This window comes from Gymnodraco acuticeps, unplaced genomic scaffold, assembly GCF_902827175.1.
Source record: "Gymnodraco acuticeps unplaced genomic scaffold, fGymAcu1.1, whole genome shotgun sequence".
In the NCBI taxonomy this organism is placed as follows: Eukaryota; Metazoa; Chordata; class Actinopteri; order Perciformes; family Bathydraconidae; genus Gymnodraco; species Gymnodraco acuticeps.
The window spans coordinates 1,524,043-1,544,840 of record NW_022989942.1 but is presented as its reverse complement, the minus strand read 5'-3'; the positions used below and the strand labels follow the sequence as shown (position 1 = coordinate 1,544,840).

Here is a 20,798-nt window from a genome sequence, read left to right as displayed (position 1 = left end):
CAATATTCACTCTCTGCCGATCGATCGGTACTCTCTATAAAGGCCGATCAGGAGAGCCGATCACATGACGTAAAATACATGATACTTTTCTCTGTGCACGGCAAAACAAGCTCGCCAAAATGACTTCACCAGTCTGGCAGTATTTTAAGGTGTCCGAAAATGATAATAAAATAGCGGTATGCAACGTGTGTGAAGCAGACATCCTGCAGCTCCACCCGCTGTGACGGACCGGTGAGCGGAGCGAAACACACACTAAGAGTTAGACCTAACACACTTAGCTATTTTATCTACCTCTGGAACAAGCTAAACTAGTTATAAATATATTTATTCTTCACTGTCGGGTCACTCATTACTGGATCAGTGAGCTGCATGAGATACTGACAGGCTGTCAGGAGAGAGAGAGAGAGGGAGAGAGGAAAAGAGAGTGCTTTCGCTAATTTCTCCCGTGTTATCCAAAGTTAATGTAAACTTGAATAATGTACTTCTTTTGAATGTAATAATTATGTTGGTTGTTGCTTGTGGAAGCGCTAGTGAATGGGGTCATTAACTGAGTTTTAAACATCACTTTAAAAAAAAATGGAAGATCACCATAGCCCCCACCCACTCGATCGGTATCGGCCAATACTGATTCCGGCGATCGGCCCCAAAATTGGCGATCGGAGCATCCCGAATAAAAAGGGTAAACTGCAGTGTTTAGGATGTTAAATTAACCATTATTGCGTTCATCCTAAATACTGCCCTTTATCCTGTGCAAAAAATCAACAACCATTTTATCAATATTATGTACTGCACATAGTAAGAATTGGAAACTGAAAATACCAACAACTCCTTTATCAACAAGTAGCACTTGACTTTTAAATTCACTTTAATATCAGGGAACAAAATGAAGTCTCCTCTTACTCACAGAGCTTGGCTGATTGAAGCCCATTCGCAATATATGGTAGACTCACATAGATGGCACAATACCACAGATACTCCTATTACTAATTATCTCAGGTTGTTATAGAAATATGTGCAGCTATTATTCACAGTAACTGCCTTAGCAATGTGTTGGCCAGGTCACTCAAGCTGTCTCTGAGGAAAATGCCGTGCCATGCCAGGTTGAGGTTGTAGAAAACATAATTCCACCCGAACACAGCTCGCAGCTACTCCCAATGTTCTGCCAAATGCCAGCTATTATATACTTACCCTCCAAGGGGTTGGCCTGAGAGGCAGCCTGTGATTTCTCATCAATCTCCACTGTGTTTGCCTCCTATTTGAAATTAGTCATCGGTGAAAGGTGGAAAAAAAGTTGTTGCACGGCCAATATTTAGCATGCGAACATTGAATCAGAGAGGAACATGCTCACAACCACACATAGGTTCACACTTATACCCACACCATCGCCAGGCATTATAGCTCTCTAGTCAGCTGTCTGCCAGTAATGATCCTTCTCTGGCAGCGTGTGTGCGCAGCATGAATATGTCGCTAACCAGCTGCAGTCACACCGCTCACACATCTGCTTTTCATATGATGTACTTGGTACATTCTGAAGCACATTCTCTCCTTGCAATTTATTGTATACCTTTCATCCCATCCCTTGTGTTCAGGGTCTCTGAATGGGACCCTGTTGCAGTTAGTTAGAAGGTGTTTGCAGACTAAGAAAAAGGCTGTGCAGCTGGCCAAAGATTACTGGGTGGATAGTGCAGCAGAGAAAGCGTAAAGATGGCACTCCACACAAATGTTACATTGTTGAACCTTTATCAAATAACTGAAACGTTCTCATTCTGGTATCATCTATCAAATACTCTGTCACCATCTGGGTATTGGGCGGGGAGACTACCTACTATAACGTGAAATAATGTTACCTTGTTCTTCAATGTGACCTGCATTTTCACCTCTCCACCTGAAGAGAGACATGGCCGAGTGGTATAAGGATGGGAGAGAGGGTGGTGAAAGGGAAAGTGAGAGCATTAAACCAGCTGGAGGGGCTGACAAAGGAGTCTTTTTAGTGGCAATCCTGATTGGCACCCAAGGCTGTCCCTTGACTCATAACACTTTCATATGCAGTTCAATAACCATTTCTCCCCTCATCTGATCTTCCACATAGAGATTAGAGAAACATGGCTCCTCCTAAAAAGAAATGTGAGTGGCAGGAGGTTACTAAAGGAGGGAGAACATATGCCAAACACGACAAGACCACCAGCAGAACAGAGCAAATTAGAAAAGTGCCCATGCCAAGATAACTACTTTTATTTCAGCGTCTGAAGAAAGTAAAAAGCCTCACTCTCTAAAATACTGCAAGTCTGCAAATCTGACCACACCAATCATTTCTAACGAGATTATTAAAGTACAGATGGAGTTACAGTTAAATCACACCAGCCCTAATGCCATATGTTTTAAGAAAAAGTGTTCATCAAGAAATGGTTCCAAATTTGAACCTGCTCCGAGATTCACAATGTAAAGGAATCAACAAGAAATACTAAATAAAACTTGAAATGATGGTAATAGTTTCTAAACAACTAGCAAGCATGTATGCAGTATGACATACACACCATGGAATGCAGTTTCTCCAATTCACCTTTAATGCCAGTCATCACTCTCAACCCAGTCATATGATTTTGTCACAAAACACAATAAATGTTCAATTTCAAACCGTATGTTGTTTATATTGACCACCATTTCACAAATAAGGCTGACAAACCACCCTGTGTTTTTTATGAATATCGCATATGTATCTTAATGTAAAGTTACAATACAGTAAAAAAAAAAAAGAAGGAATACACAGGTTATTGAATCATATTATCTAATACGGCAAACAAAATAAAAGTGGATTTCCATGAGCATTATTATTATTTCTTATTTTTTTAAGGGCATTCGGTTCAATGTATCCTGTTTTGAACCCCGAAAGAATCAAGAACGGTTAAAACCCAAACTCATCCAACCCTAGTTGTGGGGGAAACTTCTGAAGCAATTGGAAACAGGACTCAGAGAGACACGAGGAGAGCTGGAGCTTTGATGGCAAACACTGACGGTTTATTTGGAGCTTCGGCCGGAGAATTCACAAGACAAGTCACGGGCCACGGTTTGACCACACGGTAGAGATGCCACAATCAATTCTGAAGAACCCTCCTGTAGCTCCAGGTTTGAACTAGTTCAGAGTGTAATAATCAACATTCTTCAATAGATAGACTAAACAGCTGAGGACACTGAATCACATTTGTTGTCGCTTATGGCTCTGGGTCATCTACACCCGAGAAGGATGTGTTCCAGGTGTCCCACAACAATAACTATCTCTCACAGAGAGTTTCCCGGTCATAAACTGGTAACAACAACAAAATGCTAGGGCAGCCCCTCCTTAAGGGAGATAACGGCTGATCAAGGCTGGGCATCTGCGTCAGAGGGCGAAAGATGACATGCAGGGGAAATTATTCCCCAACACTAGTGTTAAGGGTCATTTAAAAAGAAGTATAATCATTAAAATGCTTTGTGGCCTTTTGGGGACTTCTTTCATCCTATTTGATTCATTTCTCAGTAAAGCAAAACTCTCACGAGGCAGTGTTTACTGGAAGATCCTTCACATGTTTTTAACTTGACTAATTCAACACAACACATTCAATATAATTTGCGGAAATGGCATATATTTAAGTCATTATGAAAAGATGAGGTTAACAGCTCAGGAACATCTGGTCACTGACCTTTTCCCCAACAACCTTCTCTGATATCGGTTGATGAATGACTAGAATGCATAATGTATTATTACAGATCAGAAACAAACATAGCCTATACTTTATTATTTTCATTTGCCTAGTCACACAGAGGTTTAGGGATTGACTCACTAGGGCAATATGATAAGGGAGGAGATGCAGTGCAGCACCTCAATGATGGTTTGTCTGCAGCATATAATACTGTAGCATTGGTACTGAATGTGTATACTGCTTGAGAGTAGGGCTGGGCAATTTGGCCTAAAAATAAAACCGCGATTTTTTTTCTAACTAATGGACAATTTTCGATTTAAACCTCGATTTTTTTCTGTTTTTTTCTAAACAAACCAGACCAAGGCAAAATGTAAATACATATTTTCTTTGCAAAAAATGCGTAAAAAGGAGGGTTTCTGCCCCATTACTTCTCTTCTTACTTCTATAAGAATAAAACACGGTGAGGTGTAAAATGTGTTTTAATATCATAAATGTTACGCATACCGTCAGTTTAAATGCTGTTTTATACTGAAAAACTAGAAGTTCTTGTGCACAACCAGTTTTATTCTGAAAATCCTTCATCTCCGGACGGTTAGCATTTAGCATTTGGCTAATATACCATTTACTATAGAGGTGAATTTAGTAGCGATATGACACGGAGTGTTGCACACCGAAACATACTGATTTCAACACTACAACTATAGACGTGGAGATATTATTATTGCTGAATATTAAATGAAGGTACAGTTTATTTGAATACGTTTGTTTACAGACGTGGGTAGTAGTATGAAACAACATCCGGAACTACCGTAAATGAAACCAGCCGTGAAGTATTTCCTGTATTTTTGGAGTATTGATTACAGCGTTTAAAATGTATTAAATGAAAAGTCATGAAAGAGATAAGGAGGAGAACAGGCGTGTTTAGTTATATATTTAATGTACAATGTCGGAGTCCTCTGTTATGCTCAACAACGAACATTGGAGACGTGGAGGGCCGGCTCCCAGCGCCAACCGGCCCACAGCGAGCCAGCGGAGGAGATATATCAGCTGGAGAGGTGGAGCTCGCTCTCTTCCCTTCGCTCACGAGAGCTTTTTTAATTAAAGCACCATTTGAACCTTCTCAGAGACTCCATTTAGTCTCCTTTTAAAGCTTCTCTCCTGGACGCGAGAATAACGAACACAGCATAACAACAGCAGATCGGGCAGAGCTGCAGATCGGGTAGTCACAGGCAATGTGGCTGAATTTTGGGCGCGTTCTGGAAAGTGAGAGAGTAAGCTACTACGGAGTCCCTTAAAGCAAAAACAAATCTGCGGAGTCTAGAAATGTTTTTAAATCGCGATTTTTCGGTTCAGCCATTTCACAAACCGTAGGAAAGTAAAAATGCAAATTAATCGTGAAAACCGAAAAAATCGCCCAGCCCTACTTGAGAGCTGAAAATAAATCAGAACAGATCTGGCAAACACCAACAAAATGGCTAAAAGTGACCAGCTGAAAAAGGCCAAGTCTCTTCCTGTAAAGGGTTGTGAAAAACATCAAGACTGCAAACGCTGGCAAGCAACAATCCTCATGGAGGAATCTCCCTTGAGGAAGTAGAATACTTCAACTCCTCTCAGACTATCAGATAGCGGTGTGGTTATGCAACACTACCTAAGGAAAATTACCAATTTCAGGTTTAACAGTCATAGGTCCAGTGACTTTCATCATCACGCACCATACTGCTGTAAAATGACCTGAAGAGAGCCAGCTCCAGATACAGCTGCTGTGAGGGCTTAACAAGAGTGCCATCCTGTGGTAAAGTGAAACAACACTAATCAGAAGCCCCAGACTAAGCAGCACTTCACTTCATCAGGAAACTGGGACGTGTTATCTTTGACTGAGCGCATCATTCAAAACGCTTGAAATGTTTGGATTTCCATTAGGGCAGTGTAACTTATAATTATGTATGTACTTGTGTTAGTGTTCTGTCTTTTATTTGGTACTTGATCATGTGTGTATGTTTAGGATAATAATACATATCTACATATTTCATTACGGTAAGGATTTCTGAGGAGAGTGGAATACTTGTTGTAGTCTCTTTTAAGTTAGTAATAATATTCATGGTACCTTCAAATTGTGCAAAAGAGGCTGATGTGGAGCCTAAAGCAAGTGATGATCCTGAGACTCTAATCACCTCTTAATTAAAATAAGTTCCAAATATAAGTGTACTCCTGTGCTAAAAATACAGCTGAGGATAAACCGTATAAAAATCACTTACTCATTCAAATAGAGTGTACTTCCTACTTACTTTGTGATGAAGATCGTGGAGTTTTCTTTGCTCTTAGTGAAGGTGATGGGGAGGAACCTCAGTGTGATGTTCACCTTTCTGGCGTGGGCTGCCAGCTTCTTTGCCTGTGAAACAGAAAGTACGGATAGCAGAGTAAAGCATTTGATTACACTTCAGTATTAGAGCTGAAATCAGTTTATTCACTAACTTACTCACCTAATAGGGCAAACATTTTGATAAACAAATGGTTTTTCACATATTTACTGGTTTCAACTCAAGTTCTTTGTCTTCAATGGATATAAACTGAATACCTTTTGGGTTAATGACAAAAAATGTTGATTTGAGCTTTAGGAAATTATGTATTTTACAGACGAAATCTATAATTGACTCAATAAAATAGTTTATAAAAGTTAGATAGGATAACTATATAATGAATATAATTATTGGTTGCAGCCCTTAACATTATATAGCATTATAGAGTTTCTGCAAGGAGACCTTTATAATACACATAGTAAACAACTCTCTTCAATCAGGTGTATTTCCACAGGCCCTGAAAACTGCAGTAATTAAACCGCTCCTAAAAAAGCATAACTTAGACACAACCGTAATGAATAATTACAAGCCAATATCAAACCTCCCTTTTTTAAGCAAATTGATTGAAAAAGTTGTTTTTCAACAGTTGAGTCATTTCATGTTTTTAAATGACGGTTTTGATGTGTTTCAGTCGGGCTTTAGACCTAAGCACAGCACTGAAACTGCTCTTGTTAAGGTTTTAAATGACATTCATTTAAACACAGACAGTGGCAGAATATCAGTTTTAGTATTATTAGATCTCAGCGCTGCCTTTGATACTGTTGACCACAACATATTGCTAGACCGTCTAGAAAACTGGGTGGGAGTTTCAGGAACAGCTCTAAACTGGTTTAGTACCTACTTAAAGGACAATTGAGACAAAACTTTGTCTCAATAGGCAACTACACATCAACTTTGACAAATATGTCATGCGGGGTTCCTCAAGGCTCCATCTTAGGACCTTTGCTTTTTAATATTTGTATGCTACCTCTGGCTGAAATTATTAAAAAGAGCGATCTAAGCTATCACATCTATGCAGACGACACCCAGATTTATTTTAAAATCACACCAGGAGACTGTTCTGCGATTAGAACACTGAGCAAGTGCATTGAGCACATCACTGACTGGATGACTCAGAACTTTCTCCAACTGAACAAACAAAAAACTGAGATCATTGTTTTTGGAGCAAAGAAGGACCGATTAAAAGTAATCGCAGAGCTTCAGTCGGCAGACTACAAAGTAACTCACAAAGCAAGAAATCTGGGTGTAGTGATGGACTCAGACCTGAATTTTAACAGCCACATTACAACAGTCATTAGGTCTGCTTATTATCACCTGAAGAATATATCAAGGATTAAAAAACTAATGTCACAACAGGACTTAGAAAAGCTTGTCCATGCTTTTATTTTCAGTAGACTCGACTATTGCAATAGTGTATTCACAGGGCTGACAAAAAAATCCATCAGAAAACTGCAGCTGATCCAGAACGCTGCTGCACGTGTCCTCACTAACACTAAAAGAGTAGATCACATCAGTCCGGTTCTGAAATCTCTACATTGGCTTCCAGTCGGCCAAAGAATTGATTTTAAAGTACTATTGCTAGTTTTTAAATCATTACATGGTTTAGGACCAAAGTATATTGTTGAACTCCTGCATAATTAAGAGCCATCAAGGTGCCTCAGGTCTGCTGGGACGGGTCTGCTATCAGTTCCGAGAGTAAAAACAAAACATGGAGAGGCAGCATTTAGCTATTATGCCCCGACACTCTGGAATAAACTACCCAAATCATGCACGTCCGCAGAAACGCTTACTATTTTTAAATCGAGACTAAAAACATATCTCTTTGTCGCTGCTTTTAATTGAGATGCTCATATTCGAACTACAGTATGCCTTTTAAACATGTATTGTATACCTGTGGTGTTTATTTTTATTATCTTTGCTTTGTAATGTCTGTTGTAAAATTGTATAATGTGTTTTTAATGTATTTATTCCTAAAAAGTCTTTTAATTTGTTTTGTAAAGCACTTTGAATTGTCGCGTACAGAAAAGTGCTATATAAATAAACTTGCCTTGCCTTTCCTAAAACGGGATGCTTTTTGATTATTTGTTTTGCCTCAGACAGGCGGACATTTTAGATCAAAGGAAAAAACTGTAGGGGATTTCTCCAAGTATAAATACCAATCTGCTCTGCATCAATAAATCCAGCTGTGCATGTTTCATTAACAATTAAAGCAAAGATGAGCTGCACTTCTGGCCTTGTCTAAATATGAGAGGACAAGCCTTTTCTCTCCGGCACTCATGTTGCGTCTTCAAATTGGTGGGGCATGAGAGACAATAACAGAGATTTATCAAAAGCTATTGCAATAGAAGGCTACTAAAGATTACTGCACTTGCTATGTTCAATTCCAAAGGCTTATCACGTGCCAAGCTGTTGTCTCTCACTGAGAATGAGACTCTTTATTTTGGATTGATCTGTGGCCGCTGAGGCAGCCGCTTTCTCTGAAAATCCCATCAAAAGAACAAGCTGCAATCCAGGCTAACAACTACCATGCTTTCAGAGTGACAGCTGATTCAGGTAAGAGCTGGCGGGGACACTCAGTGATACATAAAATGAATGTGTGTGGTCTGGAGCAATCGCAGTAAGATGTCCATCACTAAAGCTGCAATTTATACAAGTTAAGCAATAAAAGCATAACAATTAAAATATTGAGATACTGCTGTAGAAATTGGCAAAGCTAGGTATTTCATATTATTGTTTCCATGTACGTTCCACTTATATAATCGTATATAACAATAGACTGGTGACATGTATATGAATATCATTTTGCTATAAAGGCAACATTCAGTTCTTCTTTTTAAGTTGTTCAGTTTTATTCTGAGAAGGATCTGCACTTAAGACAGCTCAGAAATAAATTGCCTCAAAATCATTCACTTTTATTCCTACTCAGAAACATAAAAATAAATACAGTGTGGATCTTAGAAGACTGCAGTACAGAGAAAGAAATTACCACATATCTGCACAATAGGGAAGATTAAGCCAACGACTTTCATAAAAACACCAATAATAAAGCTGGCTTTCAGTTTGTTTTTGATCACACTCCATGTTCTCTTAGTGCACTAAAGCCTCCTTATTGTATGATTCATCCGATGCACCTCGACTTACGGCAAAGGAATGCGTTTCCTGCTTCAGTTTTGGTCGAATTGTTTTCAGCCAGATTCCTATTATTTTATCCCTGTGATTTTTATCAGAAACATATGTTTTGCATAAATATATAGTCCTCTCCTTGCTTTGTGTGAAACGTATTCAGTTTCTGAAATGCTATAAGCTTTTAAATCATACCCTGTATTGGAGTAATTACTATTTTAGCTATGATATGGTGCTGAGATGGATTTTCAGCACTCAGGAGAATTATCTTGGCTTAGCAAATATTAAGTGTTTCCTTTTTGCAAGGCTAACATATGAGCACGAGAGACAACAATAAAGAGAGGACCATCTGCTCTTAGTTCCTAAATACCAAAACAATTAACTTCATAAATGTTATGACTTGAAAGAGATAAAACAACTATATGATGTGGGAATGGTTTGTTCACACATGCAGCTTATTTTCGTTTGGTACAAAACAATCTTCAACCTTTTTGAGGTTTGAATTAGACAAACCAAGTGATAGCTTTGGATAGATGATGAAAACAAACTGTTTTTGGTAGTGAAAGAAAATAGCTTGGACACTTCATTATTGACCACGTTTCACTGCTTTCTACTGTATACCTACAGCTAACAAGAGAGGTGGGTGCAAAGCTAACTTATTAAGTATATTAAAACATTATTTACAGCCATTCTAACAAGGTTGCAGTCTGCTGTTGCATTGTATGGCTTTTTTGGCCCGTTTCTTCTACCTGTTGATCAGTGGAATAGTGTGAAACTAAGACAAAGTTGCAACCGCTTGCACAAAATAAACAATATGTGGGCCGAGCAAACTAACCTTAGAGGTACAGTTAAAAATACAACATACTTTTAAAGTGGAGCGAGGAGTCTGGATGAGCTTGTCTCTGGTGGCACCGTCTGCAAAGCGTCCTGTGTCCTCCAGGAGTCTGTAGTCTACAGAGCAGGTAGGGGACAAAAGGTAAACACCAATACCCAAGTAAAAAATAAGCATTTGTGTTTGTATCACGAAACATTAATACAATGTGTACCAGTTATTATTTTTTCTTATGCTTAAAGAAACACTTATCTGCTGCCAACAATTACAAAAATAATATTCTTCACAATTTTCTGGTACATTTTACTTGAAGTGATGATTGCTCTTCAATAAGTGTTTTTGTGTAATCCAGTAATAAGGCGTATCCCGGTTTTAATCATATTCAGGATATGTTTACATTAGAAAATATAAATAGGGTTAAAATATCACTGCATACTGTTGTGATGTTTACAAAAACAAACCAGAACTGGAAGATGAGTAACAGAAAATATAAATAAGGTATTATAAAAAGGTATATACATGCAACAGCAGGCCAGGAATACACACTAGCATATTCAGGTACCTCATGAACAGGATATGGTGTTTACATGCTTCAATTCGACAGTCAAGCTAAAACCTTTGTTTCTGTCACGGTAGGGAGTACAGAAGATGCTCACCATTTAGAAGTGTCATTTCATCAAAATGTGAGAGGGTCACAAAGGCAGATTTATTTCTAATTCCATTGCATCCCGAATCTTGCTTATGTTTCTTCACGCACAGCAAGCTGGGAAATGTACAGAGACAAAATGTGTTAGACAATGCCTCAATTGTTTACAGGAATTTGGTTTGGCTTCATTTCATCTTGTCTAGACAGTGCTCGAAGAACAGCAGTAAGAACACTGGACAAAGAAGGATGGAAGATAACATGCAAATGTTATCCAAGGACTGATGGTCTGCGGAACTGAGATGGACAAATATAAACCCCTGCCTAAAGCAAATAACCAGCGCTGCACATGGACAAACACTAGATAAGCTAAAGAGGTTATCATCATTCCAGAAAGATTTTTCATATCTGGGTGCTGGGTGTGGAGAAAGACCGAGGGAAAACAAGATGATGTTTCCTTGATTCAGACATTTGTGGACAACATGGATCAACTGCTGACCCAGACATAAACACAGCACCAGAGGAAGCTGGCAGCATTTTGGCTCCACTTACTAATACCAACTGACACTCTTAAGCCCTCACAACGTTTTACTAAAAGCAAATCTGACAGTGTGACAGCAGGATCAGACTACAATACATCATATCATAGTGATTCAAGTTTAACCCTCCTGTGGTCCTCAGATTTACTTTACACCCTTTATCCTCTGGGGTTAATTTGACCCCAGTAGTTTAAAACTCAAGAAAATGATTATATTCCACTACCGCGATTTTTTTTAAAACCTTTATTTAACCATTAGGTTCCATTGAGATCATCGATCTCTTTTTCAAGGGAGACCTGTCCAACATGGCAGCAAGTAGGTTACAACATGAACATAAAACAACAGATAACACAAAAGGACATCGTATTTACAGGGCTACATTTACACACCTAGAGACATTGACAAGTACCAACAGTATATTTATATCTCGCCCTGTCAATAAGCCTCACCTTCTTGGCAAAAACTGTATTGTTTTTGAAGAGGTGGAGATTGCAGTTTTACCCACTGCTGTTACCCATGGCCAAAGCATATCTCTCTGTCCCAGCAACATCAGTACCAAGCAAGAGAGTTTTTTCCACAGCAGGAGATATTGTAAACGCTCAAACATCCCAGCTTCTACCTGGAAATGTGGACATGCTCATATTCCTAAAAGATAACATTGATGATGCTGAGTGAGTGAGTTAGTGAGTTAGAAACTTGAAGTGAAACTTGATTTATTCTATTGCCGGGTCTGATTATTATGTTGTTGACACTTTAAAATACTACTATCCTACTAAAATGCTGTACAAATCAGATTTATTATTCAATAAATAAAGTAAAAAAATAAATAATAATTATTCTTAAACTTTATTTATTTATTTTTTCAATATCGCGATAAATATCGTACCGTGGACTTTTTAGCGCGATATTATCGTACCGTGAGTTTTTGGTATCGTTACATCCCTATAAAATAATAATAAGTGGTGACTCTTTTCGATTTTTTGTTATGTGGATTTGTAGTATTTGTGTTACTGTATGTTCAATAAAGGTGTATTTTTGCTAAATCTTGAGACATTGCTACTGTATATGTACTAGGAAGGGCCGATTTTTGGCATAGGCGGCAGATCTGGGGGGTGCTGCGCTGGTAGCTCTGGGAGGGGAAAAAACATTTTTGACCGTTGCCGCTCATCCTAATTTTCGGTCTTGGTAACAATATTCATAATTAAGTAAATGTAACACCCTTTTCACCCCGGTTACACTTTTAATTTGCCCTGTACGATGGGCACTGTAAGTGATGAAAGTGGGGGATGTTGGCTTTTCTGGCACCCGCAGCTCACATTCAAAGTGCGAGTGTGGGAGCGAGAGAGAGGGCGCACCGGTACCGCCGCTGTTGTTATTAGAATCTGATGCTAGCTGCGCTAACGGATATAAAAAGTAGATGTTTCTACAACCAGGGTGGAGGAGAGCTCTCCTGTCAGACTGGCTCAGTGAGGTAAAGGACTTTACTTTTTTAGTCTAAGTTATCTCAGTGGGTCTCAAACATTTTGACCACAAATTATGTAAACACATATTTCCAAGGCACTCCTTTATAATTATTAGGATAAATAAAAACAGGTTTGAAATCATTCCAATGTATACTATAGGACAGTAAACCAAAAATATCGTTTAAAGTTGGAGAGATACAACAATATGCATAAATAAATAAATGTTAACTAGGTAAAATAAGAAAATAAACAACAAAAATAAAATAAGTTACATTTATTTGTTATTGGCTATGGTAGGTTATTGGTAATGTTCATATACTTATTTGATTATTAAAATGTAAACGATCTTACTAACTCACTCACTCGATCTTTTTCATATGGGTGTTTTAGAGTTGTACCCCCTAGATCAGGTCTCTAGTAATGTGTGCTCAAAGTGCACCAGATTGAAGCATTTTACTTTAAAATGTTAAAAAAAATAATCCCGGGGGGCATACCCCCGGACCCCCTAGAGCAGTGGTTCCCAAACTTTTTGTGCCCAAGGCACACCAAGGGACAAGTAAAAATCTCAAGGCACACCTATTGTGCAAAATAGCCCTTATAACACGTGTTATCACTCATATCATGTAAAATATCTGTAAATGTGCATAATTATTTACTAATGCCAGATAAAATGTGACAAAGACAACTATATTACTCATGAAATATTTATTAACGAAATATTTCAGAAATTAATTTGAAACTTTATCAAATTAGGCTTCATCAAAGCAGCAACACACTCATTTAAACCAGACAGGTCACAACATTAACATTTCAGCAATCAGCATTGAAACATGTAAATATTTTTGCCGACTTACAAATTAGTGAGATACATGTGCCTGTCGGGGCGCGCAGAATGTTTTAATCCTTGGTGGCACTGAGGAGAGGGCCACTCGCAAGTCCTGTTCAACAGAGAGCTGTGAGTCCTGTTGTTCTTCATGTAAATCAGAGTAGAGAACGCCAACTCCAGAGATGGGGTCGTTACTAAATTTTTTTAATATATTACATATTACTTTAAAAAATGTAATATATTACACTACTTCGTTACTATCTACATAAAGTAACTCGTTACTTTACTCACCGAGCACGTACGAACTTGCGCATGCCTGAGTGGCAATAACTTTCCTTACCAGCAGGCGGCGGTAGTGTGTATTTGTCATTCAAAACAGGCAACAACCGGAAGACAGAGAAGAAGAACAGACTACGAGATATAAACAAACAACAAATAGCGTGTGCGGTAGCTTCACTTTAGCATGTGTTCTTTGCAGGTGCTTGTTGAGGTTTGACGTGGTGTTTACAGCAGTGGATAACAGCTTCTGGCCTGGACACAGTTTGCACCTCACCGTCACATTCCTGTCTATTCTTCGGACGAACTCAAAATAATGGGCATACCTCCACCCCTCGAAAGTTATCGCTGACTCAGCCATGTTTATGCGGCACTGCACGTGGAGATGTGGATGCGCAAGTCACGCAGATTACGTACATTTAAACCTACAAAGTACTGATATTATAGTAAATAAAACAATTATTATTTTTGTGTAGTTGTATATTGCAATAATAACGTATGGTTGTCACAAAATCCCACGGCACACCCGGACTTGCCTCACGGCACACCAGTGTGCCGCGGCACACCGTTTGGGAACCACTGCCCTAGAGGATGTGACGTCCACCCCCCAATTCAAACATGTTCATACAATACTGAATACATTTGAAGCCATTTTGACTAGGGATGGGAACGATTAATCGAATATTAGAATATTCTAAATTATTCATGTATTCGAATATGAGTTATGAATATTATTTGTATTAAATGTTTTAATTTTGGGAGTGATGCCTAAGTTGATTACATATTATCAAATTGAATATGACAGTGCCATAGCTAAATGTGTTAGTTGACGTCAAAAGGTGTGTTTTGCTCACAGCGGGCAGAGCTGCAGGTGCTGATCTCTCTCTCTCTCGCGTCCGGTTATACTTCACTCGTGTTTATGTCCAAATCCATCAGATCTAGCTAGTTCTAGCCAATGATATGACTGCTGCCCCTCCCTACACGCAGATCACACAGACTCAAACCTCATCTTAGGCCCAAATGTGGCGCAAATGCGCTCCGCAGCCGTTGCGAGGTTCATGAGCGTGCTCCCGCCCCCTGTCAACACTCGCGACACATGAGTGGCCAGCCTAAACAACAATAAGCGCTGCTTGGCAACCGTGTGTGGCGGCAAAGTACATAGACATTTTGACTGGAGAGATTTAGTTTTGCCGGTATTCAACATATTTTACCAGTCATAGTCCGGTAATTATTTACACTCTAAGAAGAGTCCTACACAACAGACATGGCGTCAAAAAGGAGTAATGTGTGGAAATATTTCGACCAGGTTAGTGAGTGCGGTGTAGAGGTCAAACTATGCCAAATTAAACTTATACATGCTATACCTTGCTATACCCGCAACCTCTGTTCCAGCGGAGAGGGTCTTCTCTACAGCTGGGCTGATTGTGAATCGCCTCCGCACATGAAAGCTGTAGGCCTATAGCTGTCAAACTGTGATCACCAGTTCAATACATTTGACAAATTCGACTTGGTTTCTACACTTATTTGAACATGTATTTGTTTCCAAAAATTATTGAAAAAAATTGGGTAAAAAAAAATGCTGACATTTTTTTTATTTATAGGATATGTACATTTCGGTAACCGGTTAACCGTTTTTTGGGGGGTCGAATATTCGAATATACATTTGCTTTCAAATTCCCATCCCTAATTTTGACGTATATGTCAATAAGTTTCTGTTTTTGTCGTGTATTTGTCTTTTGTAGAAATGTTTCATTTATTTTTTATATATAAAATCTCGCCTAGGGCAGCAAATTGGCTAGAACTGGCTCTGGTACTAGGCCTCAAGAGCCTTTCTTGTGCTGGCAGACACATAGAAACAAATTGGTGGGTCGCACTTCACCCGTGCACACTAAAAAATTCCACGCGCGCCGCGCTCACATTATGCTGGGTCCATGTGCCTTAGCACCGCTGCTATGACTCCATCCTAGGGAAACACTGCTTTATACATCCAGAATTCCTATTATGTGACTATCGACAAATATATAAATCACCATAAAATCTCACTGACAGAAATAAAATGTTAAAGTAAGATATTTTTGATGTTGTTAAAGGACCAATAACTACAATGATACATTTGCATGTAATAGTCACCTTAATATCATTCTACACAATCAACACAAACATTTGTATATGTTTTATACTACTAAAACAGCCTGGGGTCAAATTGACCCCAAGGAACACCGATGCGTACAAAGTGCGTACAGGACATTTAAAAAAGATCTTCATGTTCATTTTATGTTTACCCATTAGTCCTCACTAAATTAGGAAAAGTCATGAAGTACTAAGCAAAACAAATAATGTGAATCATTTTTTTTTAGATACGTTAAACATTAAATGGGGTCAAATTGACCCCAAGGATAACAGGAGTGTGAAGTTATTAACACGAATCTAGTAAACATACTCATAAAGTCCATAAGATTAACCATAACAAGAGTAAAACACATAACAGTTGTTGTTTTTTTACGTTAACCTAACGCTATAGTGTTGGTTAGGCTAAACAGTTCAATCAGAAAGCTTCTATAATAAACAGCTTAGAATACTAATCAAACAAAAACTGAATAAAAAAATAAAATCACTAAAAAAGGACACCTACACATAACTCACCACATTTAGAAAGCTAACATTTGTTTTAGAAAAAACGGTTTGGTTTTGTTTTCGATATCACTCCCTGGTTCCTTTGTTACTTCAGTTAATGACCGTAATAAATATTCCAACCCAGCAATTCGGCACTTTTGACGGAGCGGAATTTTCAAACATCACTGAAGCCAAAATAATTATAAAAGGGGCTGTTATTTGCTTTCTGAAAGATCCAACAAAAAAATACCAGGCATGGAAATACCCATTTTTTTTTTAAAGACAGGTATTTGGCCAGTGACAGACAAATACGGTAAACTCAGAAACTATGTCAAAGGAATGCTGAATGATGCCTGAAACAACATGCAGCCATGAGAGACAGGGGAAGTACATCCCCTGGTGCCATGACCTTCGCAAAAGCTTCAGCATCCACAGAATTTAAGTATTAGGCCATGAACGATCGCCATTATCTGCAGCATGTTGTTGCTGGACATGGAACAGTAAAGTCCATATGTTGATGCACGCAAAGACAGAAGACATTTTTTCTAACTATTTATTTGAATCATACTTCAGAGATTTTAGTTTTTTTAATCAGAAAAAGCAGAACCTTTTTTGAGTTTGCATTAGAAATATCTCACACAACAGACTCAGCTTTTATGCTTCATGAAATATAATGAGAATCAGAAACAGGTTTATTGCCAAGTAGGAATGTGCCTTGGTGCATACATAAACATAGTTTAATAAGATAAAATGTAAGTTAACCAAAAAAAGTGTATAATAATAGAAAATATTATACTTTAAGATATAGAAACATGCTTACATGTTATCTGGATATACAACTACGTGCAATATACTATTGCTAAGTAACAATGACGTATAAATAATATCGGTCAACTATTGACACTAAAGTAATTGGTTCAATGGATTTTCTAAGAATGGACAAAATGTTGGTATTTGTTCTATTTGTTCTATATATAGGGTTATCACCAATAACTATGGGCAAAATTACACTTACGGGAATTCAAACAAGTGTCTATGAATCAGACCCTATGGATTAAGTCCTGTCACATGAAAAAAGAGGGTAATAAGCGAATTCAATTCTAAAGAGTTGACTTTGACTAAATGTGCAACATGTCCACCATCTCACATGTATAAAAAAAGACAAAAACACATTAAGTAGTAATTGTGTTGTTGTGTGTCACCACTCACAATGTGTTAATTTGTCAGTAAAACAACTGCATTTCCTTGAACAGTGATCTCACCTGCAGGAGTGGGCCAGGCAGGCAGGACATCTGTACTTCGCCTCCTCTGATCCACACACTCCACATCTGCAGACAGACAACATGTCAGCAGAGGCACACACATGTGCGGGCAGTTTTACAGGTGTATTGCAACAAAAGACACGGGCAACAAAGAGAAAATAACAACCCACCTTTAAGGAAACCAGCATAACAGAAACACATACAAACATCATTTGGAAGTAATGACAGTCAGTCATTAAAGTGAGGGCGAAATAACTCCTAGAAAAAGAGGAGTGTGCTAATGTTGTTACTAACGTTAGCTAAATAGCACATACGGCTATTAAGCGTGTGTTATTGTTATTGGTATATGCTCCTATTCATATACGTATCATTTATGCAATGGTGAAAACGAACACACATTAAAACCATCATGAAGCTGTGTGCTAGATGAAGTTTTATAATGACTTCCTGTCTGTTAAATCACTTACTTGCAAAGAGATATCTTTCTTTTGCTCGCTTTCAGCTCTTCTTCTTTGTCGCTGTTTTCCACCTGGCTGTCCATGGTTAACATTATGTCTGTTGCTGGGACTTTTACAGAGCACATGAGAGAAGTGTAGCCGCACGTTGGACACAGCTCCGCGGCTTCAAAACAAACTGTCTTCCGCCGGGGGCCAGCGGCAGCACGTGGAGGGGAGTTCCGGTTAGAGAGAGACCAGCTCAGTGGCGCCTCCCGGTGTTAGTGGGGGAGAACTACACCTTCATTTAGTGGCGTCAAAGTAAACACACTAACAGCAGAAATAACACTGAGCTGATGCGAAGAACATCTGTCCAAATACAGTATAATGCAAGTGCTATTGGAACACATTTGCAAAAAGTCTCCTCAGACAATATTGAAATGTATTGTATTGTTTTGCAGTAAACAATCTTGTAGGAAAATAACAACAAATGCTATTACTAAAGCTGCGGAATGTTTTTTTATGACCACCATGTAACTGCAAGTGTTTATGATTTCAACAATACTTGGTGTTTTTTCCAAGTTTAGTTCCTCACCTCAAATACTGTATGCATATAGAGGATGAGTTTATTGGGGTTGGAGTCATTGCAGATTTATATCTGTATTTCTTTAAGGAATGTGCAAGTGTGAGAGAGATTATTTACACAAACCACATTTGATCAGCGGTTTCACTGAGTTACGTGCATCTAGATATGTTCCAGTTTAGATAGAAAACCTATGCTAAAGGGATTGCCATAAGAGGCATGTAAGTATATACAATGTACAATTAACATAAAAGTGTGTTGATCATCTTTCCCCAATATAAAGAATATAAAAATAAAATACACTTATCTAAAATTCAAGAGCATTTGTGGATATTTTACAAGTCCAAGCATTTCAAAAACACTACAAAACCATTTGTGGATAAAATGCTCCATTTATTTGTTTGACAACATATTTATTATTTACACATTTGCATCCACCTTTATCCTGCACAAACTTTATATAATTACACTTTGTTCAAGGTAACATAACTTAATATGATGAATGGGTTTTTGTGTAATCTGACTGGCTCTATGTAGCTGCCAGTGAACCTAACCAACCACCACTGACTAAACCAAAATGACAGTATGATAAACATACAGTCACAGGCGTGAACACACAAACACACCGTTAACACATAAATACTTTTTTAGACTGAGTTGTGATGGACCAAATAGTTCTCTGAGAGTATAACTTACTGTGGTACAGTAATGTGAACACAAACAAAAAAGGATATAAATAAACATACAGTATGCTGTCCATATATACACAGGAAATGTAAAACTCACTGATGAATCATTCTGTTTTGCAGCACCAATGATAGGTTTCCCCTGAAGAACCTACCACTTAAAAGGAAAGGCTACAATAAAATGTAGTGTATACAAAAATGGTTCATAAATTAGAAATGACCAAATGAACATAAGTACTTAGACAAAAAAACAAATCTTGATGTAACCGGTACATACAACACAAAGGCAAAAAAAACACTAATTTGATATTAGCAACTATCTAGAAAGCAATTGACCAGGTAGAGGTAGAGCACCATCTGTCAAGATGTACGGGTCATACTGGGCAGGACCGCAGGAAGTTAAATCAATGTATCATATAGCCTTTGATAGGAAAGTGAAATATCAAGCAGTCACACATTATGCACATGCTATTGCACTCATAAAAAAAACTGTGGATCGACAGTGCTCCTATGTAGAGGCCTGGCACGCTCCTTCGGGTTAGGCCTCTGCTGTGGACGTCTGGGTGAGCTTGGGCGTGGGGGGGGGGGGAGGGGGGTGTGATTTTTGAGGTTAGAATAGGCTGCTGCTAAGTGAGACCCTGGCCTGTGATCAGGGAGTGACATCTGTACAGCCAACCTAAGCACAGTTTGACTAATTATCAATGAAAAACATACTTTTGTACATACAATTTATGATAAATATTGGTATACACCTCTCCTTTGGCCTTCTTGGCCCGGATGTTCCGGAGAGATTGAGTTCTTCTATGTAAGCGTGCTTTTGATTGTACATGGGGCGGTTGTTGCTCGCATAGCGGATTCCAACACTCTGTCAGAGACACATGCTCTTTGGTAGGCAGCTTTTGCAACAGCCTTGCATTTTAAAAGTTCATGTAATTTGTTACAGGACAGTGATGTTGGGGTCAAAGGAAGCAGACCGGACCGATTTCTATACGTCGCTGACTAGTGGGCTGTGATGTGGGAAATTCCTGTATGTTCACAATCGGAAGCTGACGACTGTCCTGAGAATGGAAGAAGAAACGTGACTGGTGCCAGCTGCCATCTTGGATCTGAAGAAGGATGCATAGAGGAGACAATACAAAGTGATTCATCTTAAATTTGATAGAATATATTTTAATAAGTATTTCATAACATTGCAAAAACATTTCTCTGTCATGATCATTACCTTGCACTCGTCTTGCAGCACATGTGGTTCAAGTAGTGTGTCTTTCTCAAACATCCGTTTGTTCCAGCCCTGAAACCGTAGGGGGCCGTTTTCTCGTTGTGAGGGTCCGGTGGAGCTGAGGCTGCCGGTGGTGCCGTAGGGAGGGTCGTTCAGGCAGTGGAGCATGATGCTGTGACTGGCTTCAGTGCTAAGTAAGTGGAGGAACTTCATTTGGACTTTCCCTACCCCAAACACCATCTGTGGTTGAGAGCAGAAACAGTGT

At 38.7% G+C, this 20,798-nt stretch overlaps 2 protein-coding genes across 2 annotated transcripts in view; both read right to left on the bottom strand.

Moving 5' to 3' along the window:
• The window catches only part of znhit6 (zinc finger HIT-type containing 6), a 47,290-nt gene extending 29,031 nt beyond the window's left edge, over positions 1–18,259 (bottom strand). The window contains exons 1-5 of the mRNA XM_034210147.1: positions 18,079–18,259; positions 17,612–17,677; positions 10,646–10,752; positions 10,023–10,108; positions 5,963–6,066 (exon numbers count right to left, since the gene is read on the bottom strand). Of these exons, the coding sequence (XP_034066038.1) occupies positions 5,963–6,066; positions 10,023–10,108; positions 10,646–10,752; positions 17,612–17,677; positions 18,079–18,194 (479 nt within the window). The 5' untranslated portion in view covers positions 18,195–18,259. The remainder of the gene's footprint in view (positions 1–5,962; positions 6,067–10,022; positions 10,109–10,645; positions 10,753–17,611; positions 17,678–18,078) is intronic.
• Positions 18,260–18,997: 738 nt separating this feature from the next.
• LOC117542448 (collagen alpha-1(XXIV) chain) overlaps positions 18,998–20,798 on the bottom strand; it is a 90,499-nt gene continuing 88,698 nt past the window's right edge. The window contains exons 59-60 of the mRNA XM_034210139.1: positions 20,537–20,773; positions 18,998–20,420 (exon numbers count right to left, since the gene is read on the bottom strand). Of these exons, the coding sequence (XP_034066030.1) occupies positions 20,274–20,420; positions 20,537–20,773 (384 nt within the window). The 3' untranslated portion in view covers positions 18,998–20,273. The remainder of the gene's footprint in view (positions 20,421–20,536; positions 20,774–20,798) is intronic.